Genomic DNA, 19,631 nt, shown 5'->3' with positions numbered 1-19,631 from the left:
ATGGGGAGCAACCAAAACACACGGTCGTAGCCAGTCTCACATGCACGGAATAGGCAGCGATCAGGCAGAGCTGCCTTCCCAAAGAGACGCAAGTTCCCCGCAGGTGCCATTTTACTGTTTTCGAGAGCAGCGGGACTTACGAAGGTCACCCAAGGGAAGGCCTTATTGACAGAGAGTTAATAATAAACTTGTATTTGATTTTTTGCCATACACGCCCGCTAAATGCTGCACTCTGAATGGGAGTGAAGACAATGATGAAACCGCACCGTTTGCGAGTCGTAAAAAAAAACCCCCAGCAAAGTCCAGCCCGATAAGCTTCTGAGCGACCGGTCTCCGATAGCTCCCATCCGTTTTCCGGAGAGGCCTGAACTGCTCGCCGGAGCTCTGAACTGCAGGACAGGATACTATTCTGCCACCGGTTGTGCTGAGAAAGTTGTCCACAGAACAAGAGTCCCCTATTTTCAGCAAAGCACAATGAGCCATCATTAAAGATAATGACCCCTGTATTGAGGCGCAGCCATTCGTAAAGGAAGCAGGAGCTCTGCTCTTTCCACGGAGGTGGCATTCCAGTAAGGTTGCCAGGTTGCTCTTCGCCGTTGGCAGGAGGTTTGGGGAAGGTAGGGACTTCAATGCCATAGGAGTCCAATGGCCAAAGGGGACATTTTCTCCAGGGGAACTGATCTCTATCGGCTGGAGATCGGTCGAAATAGCAGGAGATCTCCAGCTAGTACCTGGAGGTTTACTGATATAAGGTAGTTGAAATCCAAAGAAAAACTTCTCAGTAGACAGCCAATGAACACTGAATATGTACAGTTTTAACAATATATTTGTTTGCTCTAGCAATACTATATAACCATCAACATATACAGAAAAACTTGATAGTTACAATTCTGTATAAATATGGAACTTGTTTAGCAATATTTCCAATACAATTGTATGCTTAAACAATAGTTCACATCCATTTATTACTAGAATCCCCCAGGGAAGTGTCTATACATCCGGCAGTAAATATCTTTGCAATAGTAGAAATATAGGATTGCAATAGAAGATGCTCTCAACGCCGCGGTCTGTACATATTCAGTGTTCAGTGGCTGTGTACTGAGAAGTTTTTCTTTGGATTTCAAGTACCTGGAGGTTGGCAACCCTACTTTCCAAGGTTCAGGCAAATCTCAGGAAACTGATTCTACACAACAGTTGATGACCCCTGGCCTAGCACTAGAGACCTTGACTCCGGCCCTCTCCTTCGAGGAAGAGTCAGACGGTTGACTAAAAGCAAGCTGACTGTAACTTGGGAACCAGCTTTGTGTGTGTGTGTGTGTGTGTGTGTGTGTTTGTGTGCACGCAAAACCGACCTTCATCCCAGACTCTGGGTCGACTAAGGAGAAGCCTAACCCCTTTCTCATGGTGTCTTTTGACTCTTCCGCAGAAATCGAAGAGCATCCCATAGGTGGGGTTGCCAGCCTCCAGGTGGTGGCTGGAGATCTCCTGGGATTACAACTGATCTCCAGGCGACTACAGAGCAGTTCACCTGGAGAAAATGGCCACTGTGAAAGGTGGACTCTAAGGTATTATACCGACTCTCTTCTCACAGGCTCCACCCCCAAAATCTCCAGGTATTTCCCAATCCTGATTTGGCAACTCTACCCATAGGGCTAAAAAACCCCAAACATTTGGCCACATTGAGGGTTGTAGGTAGGGGTTGCCAACCTCCAGGTACTAGCTGGAGATCTCCAGCTATTACAACCGATCTCAAGCCGATAGAGATCAGTTCACCTGGAGAAAATGGCCGCTTTGGCCATTGGACGCTATGGCATTGAATTGCCTCCCCTCCACAAACCCTGCCTTCCTCAAGCTCCACCCCAAAACATCCTGCTGGTGGCAAAGAGGGTCCTGGCAACCCTAGTTGAAGGGGATGGTGGGTGGATTTTGAAGCTGTAGGGTTGTGCAAACCATGCATTGTATGAGAATGTAATTCCTTACACACATCCTGAACCTTCTGCCTTGGGTGACTCAGAGGTCTAATGTGAGGAGGAAGAGAACTCCTTAATCCGCTCCTTTCACATTCTTCATCTCCCTATAAATCTTTTGTGTCCTCCATTTCTTTTGTCTTTTTCCCTAAGTCCATTTTTACTTTCACTGGTGAGGAAGAGCACTGGAAGAGCTTCCCACTACCAAGGGGGACTTCCTACGCTAGGAGGGAGCCAAGAGCTGGAGGCAACAGGCCCCCCATGCGAAGGGAACAATCCCAGAAGGGGCCTCACTTCTCACATCCTTTGCTTCTCCAGAAGTGACACAGAAGAAACTCGGGCGACAGGTCCCTTCCCCTCCCTGTCACCACACGCTGTGGCGCAATGGCCAGTCATTCACACAACAACATGCTGACCAGCAATGGAAACATTTATTGGAGTCAACCAGCAAACACCTTTCCCTGGGTAGGAAACACACGTGGGAAAGGAAAAGAAATGATACAAAACAGGAGGGAGCCAGCCCCCTTGCCTGATAACTCTGAATCTGGTGCCACATCTTGCCCCCCCCAGCCCGCCCCAGACAACTCCCCACAGCAGACCAGCTTGAAGCGCACACACGCACACGCACAGCCTCCAGAAGCCCCACGGCCGGCCCGCAAACGTTCCCAGCGTGCTCCCGAGTGTGCAAGCTGGTTCAGAGCCTCCATGAGCAGAAATCACACCCTCCGCCCGCTACGAACAAGGGAGGGAGGGAGAGGAAAGGCTGCACCCCCCACAGAAGTGACCTCTGCCATGCATGTGCTCCACGCGACATCTTAGGCATTCCACGACGGTCTCTCTCGGCATGCACAGAAAGCCCTGGCAGCAGAGGCCCACCCAAGGCAGCAGACGCCCCCTGCACTGGCATAGCTGCAAAGGCAGAGACCTCCCTGATGCACATGCGGCCCGCCACTTCTCCCCATGCACCGCCCTCCCCAAAGACACTGTGGCGCCCGCGATGCCAGGATCCTGCACCGGGACAGGGACAACGCATGCTGCTTCTTGCCTGGGTTTCACACGTTTCGATGGGAGAGCAGATGGAGCTCGGGGTGCGTACTCAAAAGACCCGGCAGCATGGCTTCCAAGCTCTTTTTATTGCAACGAAGAGCAGCTACAAAGGGCCTGCTGCCAAGGGATCCAGAACACCCGGCCAAGGGCTCCAGAACACCAGCTAAGGGCTCCAGAACACCTGTTGTGGCAAGAGGCTGCACCCTTCCCTGGGCAAGCACCAGGGTTCTGCTTCCCGGGGGCACCTTGTTTCTCTGCAGCCAGGAAGTCCCTGTCCCCACCCCCTCCCCCCCACAGTTGTTTGCTGGGCTGCCGGGCCACCTCTTTCTCGAGCAGTCCTGCGGTGCGACTCGCACCCGGACGCCGCGCCGAGGGGCCAAGGTCCGTTCATGCAGTGCGGGCCACGTCCAAGTCACTCCCACACCTCTGTCCATATGGCCTGGGCGTGGCGGGAGGGAGTGGCGGCCGGGTGCAGCACGAGCTCTCCTACCTGCTTGTTGGTGTATTTCTGGGGGTTGGTGCGGTAGCTGTAGTCTGAATACTGCTCAGAGCCCGTGGAGTTGCTGTCCCCGGTGCCCACAAAGGTGTTGGTGGCGGGCAAGTCCTGCACGACCTGGTGCTTCTTGGAGGCGGAGGGCGACTGGGGCTGGAGCTGGATGGAAGGCAGAGGAGAGTTGGAGCGGTAGTGCCGGCCCAGGTCCGGGCTGCCTGGGGGGTAGTTCAGGGGCAGGTGGATGCGGGGGCTGTCGCTGACTGAGTCGTTCATAAGATTGAACTTCAGGGACTTCTGCAGGCCCGTCTCTTCCTCATCCTCTGCAGGTTTGGGCGGCTTGGGGGATTTGCTCTTCTTCACCTTGCTCTTGGCTTTGTTGCCTTTGCTGCCTTGCTTGGGGGCGTACAGGTCCTTCGTCTCCTTCTTGCCGGCTTGGTAGCCGCTCTTTGCCTCCTTCTGGCGGCAGTAGCGCACCAGCACGACGAGCACGATCACCAGGGTGACCGTGACGATGCCCGCAATGACGCCGAAAAGGATGTTGCTGCGCTGCTTGCTGCGCTCGTACTCCGGGTCGCCGGCGATGTCGATGTCCAGGGGTGTGTCCAAGCTGTGCCCCACCAGGGTCTCCAGCAGGGTGCGGTTGGCCAACGTCTCATTGACGTAGAAGTGGACCAGGGCCGTGCCATGGCGAGAGGGTTTGCCCTTGTCGTTGACTCGCACCACCAAGCGGTGAAGCCCATGGTGCTTGCGGAGAATCTCCTTCTCCAGGGTGATGTTTCCACTGTGCGGCGAAATCTTGAAGAGCTCAAAGGGGTTCCCGCCAGTGATGCTGTACTGCAACTCCGCATTCACCCCGGTGTCTATGTCTTCAGCCCCAACACTCATGACCTGTTGCCCAGGACTAGTGTGGGGCAGAATGTGCTTATAGGAGGCGTTGGACGGAGAAATGATAACTGGGGCATTGTCGTTCTCGTCTAATACATTGATGGTCACGCCAACATAAGCAGATCTGGGTGGGTCGCCACCATCCACAGCTTTGAGCCTGAAGGTGTAAGTACTCTGCCGCTCGCGATCAAAGGATATGCTGGAGAGGATAGTGCCAGTACCATTCTGGATGACAAAGTCACCATTGTCCTGCTCCACGGAGAGATGAATGCGGGCATTCTCCCCTTTGTCTGCATCGATAACTGTCACCATGCCCACTGGGCTCAAGGGTGGCATGTTTTCCATGACCGAGAAGTTGTAGCCACTTAGCATGAATTTGGGGTCATTGTCGTTGCGGTCCATAACGTTGATGGCGACGGAGGCGGTGCCTTTGCGGCTAGGGCTGCCCTTGTCAGCGGCGACCACCAAGAATTCATAGCGTTCTTGCTGTTCCCGGTCCAGCACAGTTTTTACCCGGATCTCACCGGACTCGGGATCGATGGAGAAAATACCTTGGGGCAAAGTCTCTTTGTCTAGGGAGTACACCAAGTTGGCGTTGGATCCGCTGTCTGCATCGGTGGCACTCACTTCCACAACCAAATCGTCTGGGGCATTGTTTTCGGGAAACGCCACTTCTGTGTAGCTTTGACTGAAGACAGGGTCGTTGTCATTGACATCTACGACCTGAACCTTGAGGGAGTTGGTGCTGGACAAGGGTGGGTTGCCTGAATCTACGGCCACAATCTCAATGGTGTACTCCTTCACGGCCTCGTAGTCAAGTGGTGTGGTGGTCTGCAAGAAATACTTCTTTTTGCTGTCGCTGCCAGTGTCACTGGCCTGTCGCAGCTGGAAGGGGACGTCGCCGGCCACCACACAAGTCACCACGGCATTTTCCCCCTCGTCCCGGTCAGACACCTGCACGAGAGCCACGGGGGTCTCCACGGGCACGTCTTCTGATATATTGGCCATCCCATCCTGGTGGGTGACCAAGCCGATGCCTCGGATTTCAATGGACGGGGCGTTGTCGTTCATGTCCCTGATGCTGATGACAACCTGGGCACGGGCCGTTTTGGGGTTGGCCCCTTTATCCTTTGCCAACACTGAGAACTTGAGCACATTGACGTCCTCGCGGTCAACCGGACCCTGTACGGTGATTAATCCCGAGGCTCTGTCTAGCCGTAGTAGCCGGCGAACCACGTCTGAGGCCTGGTGGAAGGAATAATCAATCTCGGCGTTGGCCCCCTGGTCAGAATCGTTGGCCTTGACCTGCAAGGAGAGAACGAGAAGATGATCTATGTTACTACTGAGAACAATGTTCATTGCATAACAGTGTATCCTCTTGGGTGACAGCCTAACCACACCAACTGTGGCCACGCACAACAGAAAGGCATGGACTTCTATTACTTCAGGCCATTCTTCTATATAGGAACATAAGAAAGGCCATGCTGGATCAGACCAAGGCCCATCAAGTCCAGCAGCCTGTTCGCACAGTGCCCAACCAGGTGCCTCTAGGAAGCCCACAAACAACTGCAGCAGCACCATCCTGCCTGTGTTCCACAGCATCTAATATGATAGGGATGCTCCTCTGATCCTGGAGAGAACAGGTATGCATTATGACTAGTATCCCATTTTTACTATCCCCCCATACACATACCCAATTACCACCACTTGTCCTGAATTTGGTCCACCACCAGACAAGAGAGAAACGCTTTCGGTTTCTTAAAGGCACTGAATGAGCCGGTGTGGAGTCGTGGAGCGAATGGCAGGCTCTGACCAGTTCAAATCCTCTCTCAATCATAAGAACACCTGGACTAGCTTGCAACAGTGACTGTTCCGATGCTCCCAAGAAGTCCAGAAGCAGGATATCAAGGCAACAGTCTTTCTTTGTGTGTCAAATAGAAAACTGGCATTGAGAGGTATACTGCCCCTGAACCTGGAGGTTCTATTTAGCTACCATGTCTATTCTAATCCCTCTTTAAAACTGCTTAAGCCAGAGCCAACATATTCCCCAGCCAGAGCGCATGTTTTTGCACTCCAGCTGGGTTTCTAATTCTTGGCATTAGTTAACAGCTTTCGTGGTATGTTATGTTGTTATTGAGTTTTATTTTGTCAGGCACTTCGGGCAGGTTCCCTGAAGAGGTGACAAGGAAACTAGCTAAATAAATAAATAACTTAATGCATCATGTGAAGAAGTATGTTCTTTATTTGTCTGTTTGGAATTTATTGCCAAGAACGTTCACTGTGCAGTACAATATGAAATTTATACAATATATAGTATAGGTTTGTTTTGCAATGTATTCTAGTATAAGGCTCATCACATTTATATGGAATTATAATAAGAATTGCAACTTATTTTTTGTGTAAGGAGGTTTGGGTATATATTTAGGTTTTTTCCCCCCTTCCCTTGCAAAGTCTGATATTTTATTTTCCCTAAGTAGAAATAATTTTTAGAATAACAGAATTTAGATGGTTATGGGCCCGCTCTGAATAATGGTGGATATGTCTTGTCTTGTCATAGCTATGTATGCATGCCATGTGTTTTGTTATATGTTGAGCTGAAAATAAAAATAAAAACTTTTTAAAAAGATAAGAAATTTCACGGTGTGACCCCAAGCTCTTAATGTATTAAGGGGGGGGGGGGAATAGTTATTTCTTAACACTTTTACTTCCCCAATTTATACACAGTTTTACAAACTTCTGTGCACCTTCATAAAATCCTCTTTGAATCCTTTAGCTTTCTTCTTAGGATGGTTGTTGTGAGGGGGAAATGAGAATGGCAGAATATAGATGTAACATAATTATTCTAGTTATTTATGTATTTTGTTTACTTTATTTATACTCCACCTTTCTCCCCGATGGGGGACAAAAATGGCTTACATCATTGCCTCTCTACTCCATTCAACCTTCTCACCTGTGGGGTGAGAGTGTGTGGCTAGCTGAGGTCACCCAGCAAGCTTCCACGGCAGTGTAGGGATTCGAACCTAATCCTAGTCTGGCGCTCTAACCAACTCAGTGGTAGAGCATCTGCTTGGCGTGCAGAAGGTCCCAGGCTCAATCCCTGGCATCTCCAGTTAAAGGGCAGGTAGGTGATGTGAAAGACCCCTGCCTGAGACCTGGAGAGTCGCTGCCGGTCTGAGTAGACAATATTGACTTTGATGGACCGAGGGTCTGGTTCAGTATAAGGCAGCTTCATGTGCTCACCACACTGACCCTCTATTAAATAACAACTCTACACACTCAAATTCTCCAACCGTTTACTAGTCCAAACACATACACAAACCACAGCGTGGTGCAGTGGTTAAAAGCGGTGGTTTGGAGCGGTGGACTGTGATCTGGAGAGCCGGGTTTGATTCCCCACTCCTCCACATGAGGGGCGGAGGCTGATCTGGTGAACTGGATTTATTTCCCCACTCCTACCCACAAAGCCAGCTGGGTGACCTTGGGCTAGTCACAGCTCTCTCAGCCCCACCTACCTCACAGGGTGTCTGTTGCGGGGAGGGGAAGGGAAGGTGACTGTAAGCCGCTTTGATTCTCCCTTAAGTGGTAGAGAAAGTCGGCATATAAAAACCAACTCTTCTTCTTCACACTAGCATGACTGAACTCGAACCCACGGAAGAGTGCCTCACATAAATATAACTCCCCAGGCCTACACCACAGGAGCCCTGCAGAAGTCAGCCAGGCTCTTGACTTCCTCCTGCTCCCGGCCCAAAGGCCAGGCGATGCCTGAGAGGTGCATTCCTCTTCCCGTGGTTTTCTGGTGGAACCGGCTTGGCCGGTCGAGCCGAGAGGCCCCAGTCTTGCACTCTGGTATGCGAGGCATTTGCCAAGAAAGGCTGTCCAAAAACCCAGCAAACAGGTCCCCGGAGACAGGAAGGAAGCGGGATGTGCGGAAGGCGGGGGGTTGTTTAGCCAGGGCCACAGCAGGGAGCACCTTGAAAACCCGAGATCCCATTCTCCTCCGCTTTGGAGAAGCCACTGATCAGCTAGGGCGAACATAAGAAAGGCCATGCCTCAGATCAGACCGAGGCCCATCAAGTCTGGCAGCCTTTCACACAGTGGCCAACCAGGTGCCTCTAGGAAGCACCCAAGCAAGACCACTGCAGCAGCATTATTAGGGTTGCCAACCTCCAGGTACTAGCTGGAGATCTCCTGTTATTACAACTGATCTCCGGCCGATAGAGATCAGCTCCCCTGGAGAAAATGGCCACTTTGGCCATTGGACTCTATGGCATTGAAGCCCCTCCTTTCTCTCCAAACCCCGCCCTCCTCAGGCTCCGCCCCCAAAACCTCCCATTGAAGAGGGACTGGCAACCCTAAGCATTATCCTGCCTGTGTTCCACAGTGTCCCACGGCACCTAATATAATAGGCGTGCTCATAGGCATGCTCCTCTGATCCTGGAGAAAATAGGTATGCATCATGACTAGTAATCAGGGAGGGAAGCAGCAAAGCACAGATTCGGCTCATTTTAGGGCTCAGTTTCTTTCTCCCTCCTTCCCCCTCGCCCCACATTAGGGCCTAGCAGGTTGTTAGAGTTAGGAATGGGGGGGGGGGATGCAATGACAGCTGAAAGAGACTGGGTGGGCATGACAGACTTACCAATCCCTGTGCATGACAACCTGCTCCTCACAAGGGACTGCTCAGAAGCTGAGCCTTTGCTGGATCCGGTGCTGAGAGCCCCCCCCCCCATAAATAAAGGTAAAGGTAGTCCCTTGTGCAAGCAACTGGGTCATAACTGACCCATGGGGTGACATCACGTCCCGACGTTTACTAGGCAGACTATGTTTACGGGTTGGTTTGCCAGTGCCTTACCCAGTCATCTGCACTTTACCCCCAGCAAGCCAGGTACTCATTTTACCGACCTCGTAAGGATGGAAGGCTGAGTCAACCTTGAGCCGCCTACCTGAAACCAACTTCCATCGAGATCCAACTCAGGTCGTGAGCAGAGCTTTTGACTGCAGTACTGCAGCGTACCACTCCATGCCACGGGGCTCCTCTCCCATACCCGGCACCTAGTTTAAGCTTGCCAACCTCCAGGTGAGGCCTGGCGTTCTCGTGGAATTATAGCTGATCTCCAGACCACACAAACCAGTTCCCCTGGGGGAAATGCAGCATGGGAGGGCAGACTCTATGGAATCACATCCCTGGCTACGCTCTTTTCCTTCCCCAAGCACCGTCCTGAAATGTCCAGGAATTTCCCAGGCCAGAGCTGGCAACCCTGAGTATGCCACCGCCCTGGTCTGCTGAGATCGAAAGGAGCTCGTACACAAGCAGTCCTCTTGAGGAGCCCTGGGACCTTCTGCCCTTCCAGAGGGCTAGTAGCAAGGACTACTTGGGACCACGAGTGGGAGCTGGCTCCATTAGAGGCCCCTGACTGGGATACATCTGTAAGGGGGCAGAGGTGGTCTTGCCCAGGAAACCAGCTCTAGCCCCTTTGCAGCTTGGAGAGCAGAACCTGCCGGTAAGACTGAGCAGAGGGTCCCTTTTGCCATCCTTCTGCCTCCAGAGGCCATGCTAAGCAGGGCAAGAAGCAGATTTCCCTCTGGCTGTTGCTGGGGGGGGGGGTCACATCTGGGCCCCTCCACTGGGTCTCCCCACCCCGTGGCCTCAGAGGGAGGGGAAAGGGTTCTGGATCGGTGGCATCTTCCTCCTCTTCCCCAGCTCTGCTCCTCTGTAGCCATGTCATCCTCGACTCCAGGCAAGGGCCCCCCATCAGTGGGGTCCAGATGGTACCTTTAAAGGCTATCTTTCCTCCAGCCCATAGGGGTCCAAGGACTGTCCCTCCAGGTTATCATCCAGGTTATAGCGGTATCAGCTACTGACCTAATTCTTCTGTTGGGAGCCCCTTTCCTCTTCCCAATGAACCATCTCACAAAAACCACCTGCAAAGCAAGGCCAAGGTCTTAGGGGAGGGGCTGTGGCTCAGTGGTAGAGCATCGGCTTGGCATGCAGAAGGTCCCAGGTTCAATCCCCGATATCTTCAGTTAAAGGGACTAGGCTAGTAGGTGATGTGAAAGACCTCTGCCTGAGACCCTGGAGAGCCGCTGCCGGTCTGAGTAGACAATACTGACTTTGATGGACAAAAGGTCTGATTCAGTATAAGGCAGCTTCATGTGTGTTCATGTGTCGGAACTGCTGCCCTTCATCTTCGTTCTGGGGCAAACTCTGGGGCTGGATTGGCCAGGTGGGTTGCTGGGGAGGGAATGAAGGATAAGGGGACTGGGCCCAGAAGGCAAAAGCAGGAAGCTGTGAGCCGGGAGCAGCTGAAGCCCAGGGGAACTATCTTGGCCAGGCTGCTGCAAGGGCTACGGGGGCAAGGTTGCACCCACATCCCAGGCTGCACCCACATGCCAGGAGCCATCAAAATGATAAATGTCCTCGCAGCTGTTAGCAGCCGGCCTGAGAGCAAGGCAGCATGGGAACAGAGGGCCAAGCAAAGCAAAGACGTGGCGCGAGCCCCTACCAGCGACGCACTCCTCCAAGCCCTGCCGTGCTCCAGAAATCCTTCCCCCTCTGCTCAGGGAATGGGCTGCCCAACACAGGCTTTCCTGACTGGTTCTTCTCTGCATGCTTGCTCCTCTCACCTGGTATCCTGCCAGTCCAAACCTTGTCCTCGTCAGCGCGTAGGGTCTGTTCGCCATTAGAACTTGGTATCGACCCACTTGGAGCTCTACCAACTTACTTCTCCTGTTTAACTTCCCCACCACTCCAATGGGCTTTCAGGCTAGTGCGCCTAAACATCTGTCCGTCTGAAATCCTTTGGGGCAGATTTAAGAACGTCCCCGTCTGCAATCAGACTTGCCCATGTCCGCAGCACCTCCCAGAGACAATGAACTACATGCTGCTCCACTGGGCCTATTATGTGTCTGTACGGGAAGTTTACATTGAACCGCTGATAAAAGACATCTTATATCTCTCTGCAAAAGACGAAGTGGCTTTCCTTTTGGCTGACTGGCACTCTTGTACCATGAAGAAGGTAGCAATGCCCTGACCAACCAGATGAGTTTCTGGCTAAGAAGCTCTTAAGTGATGAAAAATCACAGTTTACTCTCTTGACTGCCAAATTCTGTGCTGCAGCTATTAAAATATGTCGTACCCTGACAGGGTAAGAGTAACAGAAATACTTTATTACTCAAAATATTAAGGGGGTTACACAAAGTTATACAATGTGTATATAAATGTTATTCATACACATAATATGTAATTTTTAGGCTTAGATTATTTGAAGTATCTATTGTGGCTGTTATTGTTTGCTTATTTTGGTTGGTTGTTTTTGCTGGTCAGGGACTGTATTAATAAGTAAATTATTATTTTAAAAAAGAGAGAGAGAGAAGGTAGCAAAGTTTCTTTTAGCTGCCATGAGTATCCGAGAAACTCAGCGCAACTTACCCGAAGGCAGCCATGAACGAAACTTTATTTTATTCGTTGTATTGTTTATTGGATACCCATTTTTATATGATTGCTGTTGTAAACGATATGCCAATAAAGGTATTGGATTGAAAAAAAAGCACCTTGCCAGTCAAGATGGACGGCTGTCAAGGGCCAGTTGCAGAATTCACCTCCACACACCCCTCATCCAAAAGCGGGGAAGTCCTTCTTCTCCCAGCTCCGCAAGCACCAGCAAGGCACGGCCCATGGTGAGACCTTCAAACACACACACACACACACACACACACACACACACACACACACAGAGTCTAGCTCCCTTATCAGTTGCAGATGCCCAAGAGCGAAGCAAGATTATTGAAAATAAGCCAACGGAGCATGGCTATTTATTAAAACCATCCCTGCAGATAAGCAGGCCTCGCCCTTTGTCTCCCCCCCACTAGGAAGGACATCCTCTGTCTGCTGGGAAGAAGGGCCTGGGGCTCACCACAGCCCCAGGGGCGGCGGGCAAGAGTGGCGAGGACAGCTCTGATCGTTGCCAGATGGTTGTAATCAGCACCGGACAAGCATCCTGGCGGAGCTCGGCCTGCGCCCCAGCCTCAAAATCGTTCAGCCTGACAACTCCCCCATCTAGCCAGTGCCTGTCAGCGTCAGCCGCCCTCCACCCCCAATTCGCCGCTGCTCCAAGAGCAGGTTTCAGCCCAGCCGCTCCTTGCCGCCTCTCACCAGGTACAAGCATCGGGCAGAGATAGAATCATAGAGTTGGAAGGGACCACCAGGGTCATCTAGTCCTACCCCTTGCACAATGCAGGAAATTCACAACTCCCCCCCGCTCGCACACACCCAGTGGCCCCTACTCCATGCCCAGAAGTTGGCCAAGATGCCCTCCCTCTCATCATCTGCGTAAGTTCACAGAATCAGCATTGCTGACAGATGGCCATCTAGTCTCTGCTTAAAAACCTCCAGGGAAGTAGAGGCCACCACCACCTGAGGAAGCCTGTCCCACTGAGGAACCACTCAAAAAGTTAGAAAAGTCTTCCTAACGTTTAGATGGAAACTCCCGTTGGTTGATGCTCGGCCAGGGGTGTTTCTGATTTTGCCCTGGGTGGTAACAACCTTATTTCTCCTTTACTGACTGTTATTGTATGTGTGAAGTGCCGTCAAGTCGCAGCCGACTTATGGCGACCCCTTTTGAGGTTTTCATGGCAAGAGACTAACAGAGGTGGTTTGCCAGTGCCTTCCTCTGCGTGCACAGCAACCCTGGTATTCCTTGGTGGTCTCCCATCCAAATACTAACCAGGGCCGACCCTGCTTAGCTTCTGAGACCTGACAAGATCAGGCTAGCCTGGGCCATCCAGGTCAAGGCACTGACTATTATTAGTGGGCTATTAATTGTTGATTATTCATTACCATTTTAATTGAAGGTTGTAGTTCATATGACCTGCCTTGGAGCCTCCTGACAGAATCCCAGTGGGTGTATTTTTAATGAATAAATAGCGATCAATGAACTTGGCTTCTGTGTGAAGGGACTTCTTTGTGGTGAGCTCAACCTGAGAGTTGCCACCTGTGCTTGGAAGCTGTGCAGACCAGCCAGGGCTGTACTGCAGGACTCTTTTTCGAAACGGGCAGGATGGCCCTCAGTTCGAGTCTGCCCTGGCTATTCCAATTCTAAGATTCCCCCACCTTCCCCATTCCCCATCTTGTCAAATTGCAGGGAGATTTATTTGTCGAAGGCAGCACCATATCTGACAGGGCCAATAAACCCCTTCGAGCAGTACCCGAGAAGAGTGGGCCCCTTTCCCCCTTTGCAAGCTGTTGAGAAATTCAGCAAGCTCAACTGAGAGCTCACAGAATCACAGAGTTGAGGAGGGGCCGTGGCTCAGTGGTAGAGCATCTGCTTTGCATGCAGAAGGTCCCAGGTTCAATCCCTGGCATCTCCAGTTAAAGGGACTAGGCAAGAAGGTGATGTGAAAGACCTCTGCCTGAGACCCTGGAGAGCTGATGCCGGTCTGAGTAGACAACACTGTCTTTGATGGACCAAGGGTCTGATTCAGTAGAAGGCAGCTTCATGTGTTCATGTGCTCCGTGGCGCAGAGGGGTAAGCTGCAGTGCTGCAGTCCAAGCTCTGCTCACGACCGGAGTTCAATCCCAACAGAAGTTGGTTTCAGGTAGCCGGCTCAAGGTTGACTCAACCTTCCATCCTTCCGAGGTCGGCAAAACGAGTACCCAGCTTGCTGAGGGTAATGGGTAAATGACTGGGGAAGGCAATGGTAAACCACCCCGTAAACGAAGTCTGCCTAGTAAATGTCGGGGTGTGACGTCACCCCGTGGGTCAGGAATGACCCGGTGCTTGCACACGGGACCTTTACCTTTTTACCATGTGTTCATGTGGGCCACCAGGGTCATCTAGTCCCACCCCTTGCACAATGCAAGAAATTCACAACTACCTCCTCCCCCCACCCCCACCCCCAGTGGCCCCTACTCCATGCCCAGAAGATGGCCAAGATGCCCTCCCTCTCATGATCTGCCTAAGGTCACAGAATCAGCATTGCTGACAGATGGCCATCTAACCTCTTCTTAAAAACCTCCAGGGAAGGAGAGCTCGCCACCTCCCGAGGAAGTCCGTTCCAGTGAGGACAGTGTACAGCCCAACAACTCCCCAGCCAAAGCAGCAGCTCACCTGCAGCACAGAGTGGCCGATAGGGCTGTTCTCCGACAACTCCGCTTCGTACAAGGGCTTCTCGAACTTGGGAGCGTTGTCATTCATGTCCAGGATCGTGATGCGCAGCAGGGCGCTGCTGGCCCGAGGGGGGCTGCCCCCATCCTGCACTTTGATGGTGAGGTCGTAGGACTCGGACTGCTCCCGGTCCAGGTTCCCCATGACAATCAGCTGTGGCTGCTTCTCATCTTGGTCCTCGGCCACCTGCAGGCCGAAAAGCTTCTGGGCGTCCGAGCCGGGCATCAGCTCGTAGGAGGCGACGCCGTTGGCCCCGGTGTCGCGGTCCATGGCCAGCGGGATGGGGAAGAGCGCCCCGATGTTGGTGTTTTCGGGGATGGCCAGCGTGATGACGGGCGAGGCAAAGTTGGGGGTGTTGTCGTTGATGTCCAGCACCTCGATCTGCCCCTCCAGCAGGCGCGGGCTGTTGCTCAGCAGGTCCGTGATGGAAACTTCGAACTCGAGGAAACAGGGTTCGCCCGGGAAGAGCTGCTGGCACTCCCGCAGGCTCTCCCGGTCGATGGAGGTCTCGGTGGTGTAGATGTCGCCGGTCTTGCCGTCCACGCGCAGGTAGGGGGCCCCCACCTCCAGCTTATAGAGGTGACCCATGTCTGGGAAGCCGTAGTCTGCCGCCAAGCTGCCGATGAGGGTGTTGGGGGGCTGCTCTTCCTGCACCTTGTAGACCACCCGCGTCCCAGAGCCCAGGTAGGGGAGCTGGAGGAAGAGCCACAGGCCCAGGCAGGAAGCCAGCTGCTGCATGCCGAAGTGTGGCGAGGCTGGAAGAAAGCAGAGACAGGAGGGTGTTACAGAGAACCCAGCTCGCCGCCCGCCCTAATCTCTCCGCGCGGCAGCAAGCTGACGGCTCAGGGCTACGATTGCGGTCTTCCGCAGAGCAGGCGAACGCCTGCATGTGCCTAGCTGCCTCCTGGGAGCAGGTGAACTGTTCTCAGCCTTGGAGTGCCTGAGTAAGAACCCCAGCCCCGATACCAGCCTGGCCCCGCCTGCCTGTCACCGTGCAAAGCCTCGCCTACCGCTGCTCAGCGCCTTAGTCATCGCTTGCAACCCCAGGCACAGAGGCAACGAGGGAGGACTCTGCCTGCAAAGGCCTTGCCAGTGACTGACAGCCCAATCTCTCAGACAGAGGCACACGTCGTCCCCCACCCCCAGTACCTGTGGATGGGAGCTTTGCTCCACAGGCAAATGCCAGAAGGAGGAGGAGGAGAGTTTTTATATGTCGACTTTCTCCACCACTTAACGAAGAATCAAACTGGCTTACAATCACCTTCCCTTCCCCTCCCCACAACAGACACCCTGTGAGGTAGGTGGGGCTGAGAGAGCTCTAAGAGAGCTGTGACTAGCCCAAGGTCACCTAGCTGGCTTCCTGTGTAGGAGTGGGGGGAAAGCAGTCGAAAAACAGCACGCTCACTTTAAATACTGCGCTTCACACATACACCCCTGTCAATGCTACACACTCTTCTCTCTCTCTCATACACACACACACTTCATACAGCCTACACAAGACCACAACAGTCCTTCATATTACATACACCACATAACTCTCATGCCACAGGTCTTTGCAACACTAAATTAGTAGCCAATTAATTACTGAAGGGCCTGGGTGGAACAGAAATGGGGGGGGTGGCCCTGTGCTGTGTGGCAGAGGGGTATGGGGTTCAACTGGGGGACTTTTTGCACACGGGCAGCTAGGCTAGCCTGGGCACAATATTGGAGTCTGTTTTCAGTGGCTGCCTCTAATTTCTATTCCACCCATCCATAACTGGCTTTTATCGTGCAATTTCATCTGTTACATGGTTTGAGTTAAGATACGGTACTTAAGATCTCATATGGGCAGAAAGGCGGCCTGCAAGCTTCCCAAACCATCAAACTAGGTTTCCCTAATTCCCACCGGAGTAGGGGTGCCAGGTGGGACCTGGGGACCCCCCGGAATTACAGCTCATCTCCAGACTACAGAGATCAGTTCCCCTGGAGAAAATGGGATGCTATGGAGGGTGGAGTCTAGGGCATTCAACCCCACTGAGGTCCTTGTCCTCCCCAGTCTCCATCCCAAACCTCCAGGTGTTTCCCAACCTGGATCTGGCAACCCTAACCCCCCACCCCCTGCCGGTGGCCCGGGGGGGGGGGAATGGCAACTCTACATAGGAGTTACAGCACCAGGTTTCGTCCTTTAAAATGGAGGCAGTTTGCACATGGGAACTCCAGAAGGTGATGGGGAAGCCAGGAGGAGGGGCTTGATCCAAGGACAGCCACTCATGGCAATCCTCCCTACCCCTTCAGAAAGGTCCTGTCTGACCTCACATGGTACGAACCCCAGATTCCTGTTCTGCCCCAGGTTCCTAGTGACACCATACACCTATCCTTCTGCCCCTCATGAAGATAGCCGCTGACGGAGCCAGACAGCTCTCCCCTGACACAGACTGGGGAGGGAGAGGGTACGAAATCATTTTCTTTTTCTACTTCAGACACTCGTATGTTTTTGCCCACCACGACCCTCTTCTTCCCCAGTGGGATTTCTTTTCTGATTTTTGCACGCACACCCTTTGCCCCTCATTCAGGCTACCAAGAGGGAAGGGAACACAAGGAAGGTCATGCTGGATCAGACCAAGGCCCATCGAGTCCAGCAGTCTGTTCACACAGTGGCCAACCAGGGGCCTCTGGGAAGCCCACAAGCAAGACGACTGCAGCAGCACCATCCTGCCTGTGTTCCACAGCACCTGATAGAATAAGCATGCTCCTGTGATACTGAAGAGAAGAGTTATGCATCATGACTAGTATCAATTTGGACTAGTAGCCATGGATATCCCCATCCTCCATAAAAACATAAGGAAAGCCCTGCCTGATCAGACCAAGGCTCATCAAGTCCAGCAGTCTGTTCACACAGCGGCCAACCAGGTGCCTCTAGGAAGCCCACAAACAAGAAGACTGCAGCAGCATTACCCTGGCTGTCATCCACAGCACCTAATATAATAGGCATGCTCCTCTGATCCTGGATTGACTTCTGTTGACTTGATATGCGCTGCATCCCTGGCATAAATAATCCATAGCATTTACACAACACTTTAGAGTGTTCCAAAGGTTTTTGCATATTATTTCAACAATCCTCACAACCATCTTGTGAAGTAGGTCAATGTTATCATCCGCAGATATGGCAGGGAGCTTGCCTGGTGAGTTCATGGCAAATACGAGGTTCAGAACAGGCGCTCCCTGGCTTACAGCTCCGTATGGGCAGAGCCTGAACCCTGGGGTTGTTGTTCACGTGCTGGACCATAGGTCACCCACTGAAATCTATTCCAGCTCCTACACCCTGGGCCTCTGGTTAGAGGAGAAAGCAAATCTCTATCCATTTAGCCCTATTACACTCCTGGGAAGATTTTCTATTTAGTTTAGCATGGGTGACAACAAGCAGCCATGCCCTGTCATTACCTGAACATACTGGGAGGGCCTTGGCCACCATTAGGGATGCTGGCCTCCAGGCGGGACCTGGGGATCCCCCAGAATTATAGCTCAGTTCCAGACTACGGAGATTAGTTTCCTTGGAAAAAATGGATGCTTTGGAGGGTGGAGCTCTATGGCTTGGTTTGCCAACCTCCAGGTGGTTGCTGGAAATCTCTTGCTATTACAACTGATCTCCAGCCAATACAGATCAGTTCACCTAAAGATGGCCGCTTTGGCAATTGGGCTCTATGGCATTGAAGTCCCTCCCCTCAAACCCCGCCCTCCTCGGACACCGCCCCCAAAATCTTCAGTTATTTCCCAACTTGGAGCTGGCAACCGTACCCCCCCCCCACACACACACACACCTGCCAGTGGTCAGGGGGAACCTGGCAACCCTAGCCCACCCAGTCCCCCACCCCATGCGTGTGTGTGTAAAGTGCCATCAAGTCACAGCCGACTTATGGCGACCCCTTATGGGATTTTCAGGGCAAGAGACCAGCTAACAGAGGTGGTTTGCCAGTGCCTTCCTCTGCACAGCAACCCTGGTATTCCTTAGTGGTCTCCCACCCATACTAACCAGGGCTGACCTTGCTTAGCGTCTGCGATCCGATGGAGATTGGGCTATACCATGATGCCTTCCCCCCCTCCAGAGACAGCTCAATAACTGGGGATAAGACACACCAGAATCACAAACTATGGTTTGTTCTCTTCTTTCCAAACCAGGATTCTAAACCCGTTTGTGAGTCCAAACAGTGACAAACTGCGGTTTCTTCCCGAAAGGGAAGCAGAAGGGAGGGAAAGCAGTGTGCCAGCCCCAAGGATTCCCGCGGCTCATTAACACAACCAACCTGGGAGAGTTACCATAGCCGAAGCATGGCTCAGCCTAGATCCTGCACTTCCAGGACAAACTCTCATGAATGGAGGCACTGTGCAGAACTCTTGGTGCCGCTGCGCATGAGCGGTCATGCGTCTGGTAGCTGCAGACTGAATTCTGTTACCTTCAGTTCCTCCTGGTGCCTTCCTTCCCCCCTTTCCAGTATGGGTGTGTTTCAGCAGCTGTGTCCCCTGGCGCTGTTCCTTGCTCCATTTTACAGAGGAAGTTGTGGGAGCAAAACGAGAGCCGGGACGGGACAGTTCAGTCGAATGGAATGCTCCTTGCTACATGAGCTCGCCACGCCTCTTCGTGGACCAAGAGATCCCGACACAGTATTGCTGGGAAGTGCAAATTACCCGACCTGGCTCAGCAGATACCGACCTCCACCACAGGTACCTTCATAGCGCAGCACATTTAGTAACAGCTGAATGCTGTGGAAATAAGCGCCTCCCTGGCTAGGCGGAGACACCCTCCCAGCTTCCGAAACCAGCTTCCAAAACATGTGCCAATAGGTTCAGAACACACGCAAACACCATGCAATACTGGCCCCTGCTAGAAACAGGCCATTTGTCTAGTCTGGTGTGGCTTCTTAGTATTAGTATTACAAAGATGTGTCCTTTTTCTAGAGAACTACTCATGATCATTATATGAAAATGTACACATTGTGTATGTGGGTCTGTGTGTGTGAAGTGCCGCCAAGTCGCTTCTGACTCACGGCGACCCTATGGATCAGTGTCCTCCAAAACGTCCTAGCTTTAACAGCCTTGCTCAGG

The 19,631-nt window shown here is 52.5% G+C and overlaps 1 protein-coding gene and 1 non-coding gene across 2 annotated transcripts; one reads left to right on the top strand and one right to left on the bottom strand.

Moving 5' to 3' along the window:
* Positions 1–3,340: 3,340 nt before the first annotated feature.
* Positions 3,341–15,305, bottom strand: PCDH1 (protocadherin 1). The gene is made up of 2 exons (XM_056862477.1): positions 14,496–15,305; positions 3,341–5,697 (listed from the first exon to the last, which is right to left on the bottom strand). The coding sequence occupies exons 1-2, from the start codon at positions 15,288–15,290 to the stop codon at positions 3,427–3,429; spliced, it is 3,066 nt and encodes a 1,021-aa protein (XP_056718455.1). The 5' UTR covers positions 15,291–15,305; the 3' UTR covers positions 3,341–3,426.
* TRNAA-UGC (transfer RNA alanine (anticodon UGC)) lies at positions 13,687–13,755 on the top strand. The gene has a single exon. It is a non-coding gene; the product is annotated as a tRNA-Ala (tRNA).
* Positions 15,306–19,631: the final 4,326 nt, after the last annotated feature.

This window comes from Euleptes europaea, chromosome 17, assembly GCF_029931775.1.
Source record: "Euleptes europaea isolate rEulEur1 chromosome 17, rEulEur1.hap1, whole genome shotgun sequence".
Taxonomy (NCBI): domain Eukaryota; kingdom Metazoa; phylum Chordata; class Lepidosauria; order Squamata; family Sphaerodactylidae; genus Euleptes; species Euleptes europaea.
This window is presented reverse-complemented; position numbering and strand designations above follow the sequence as displayed.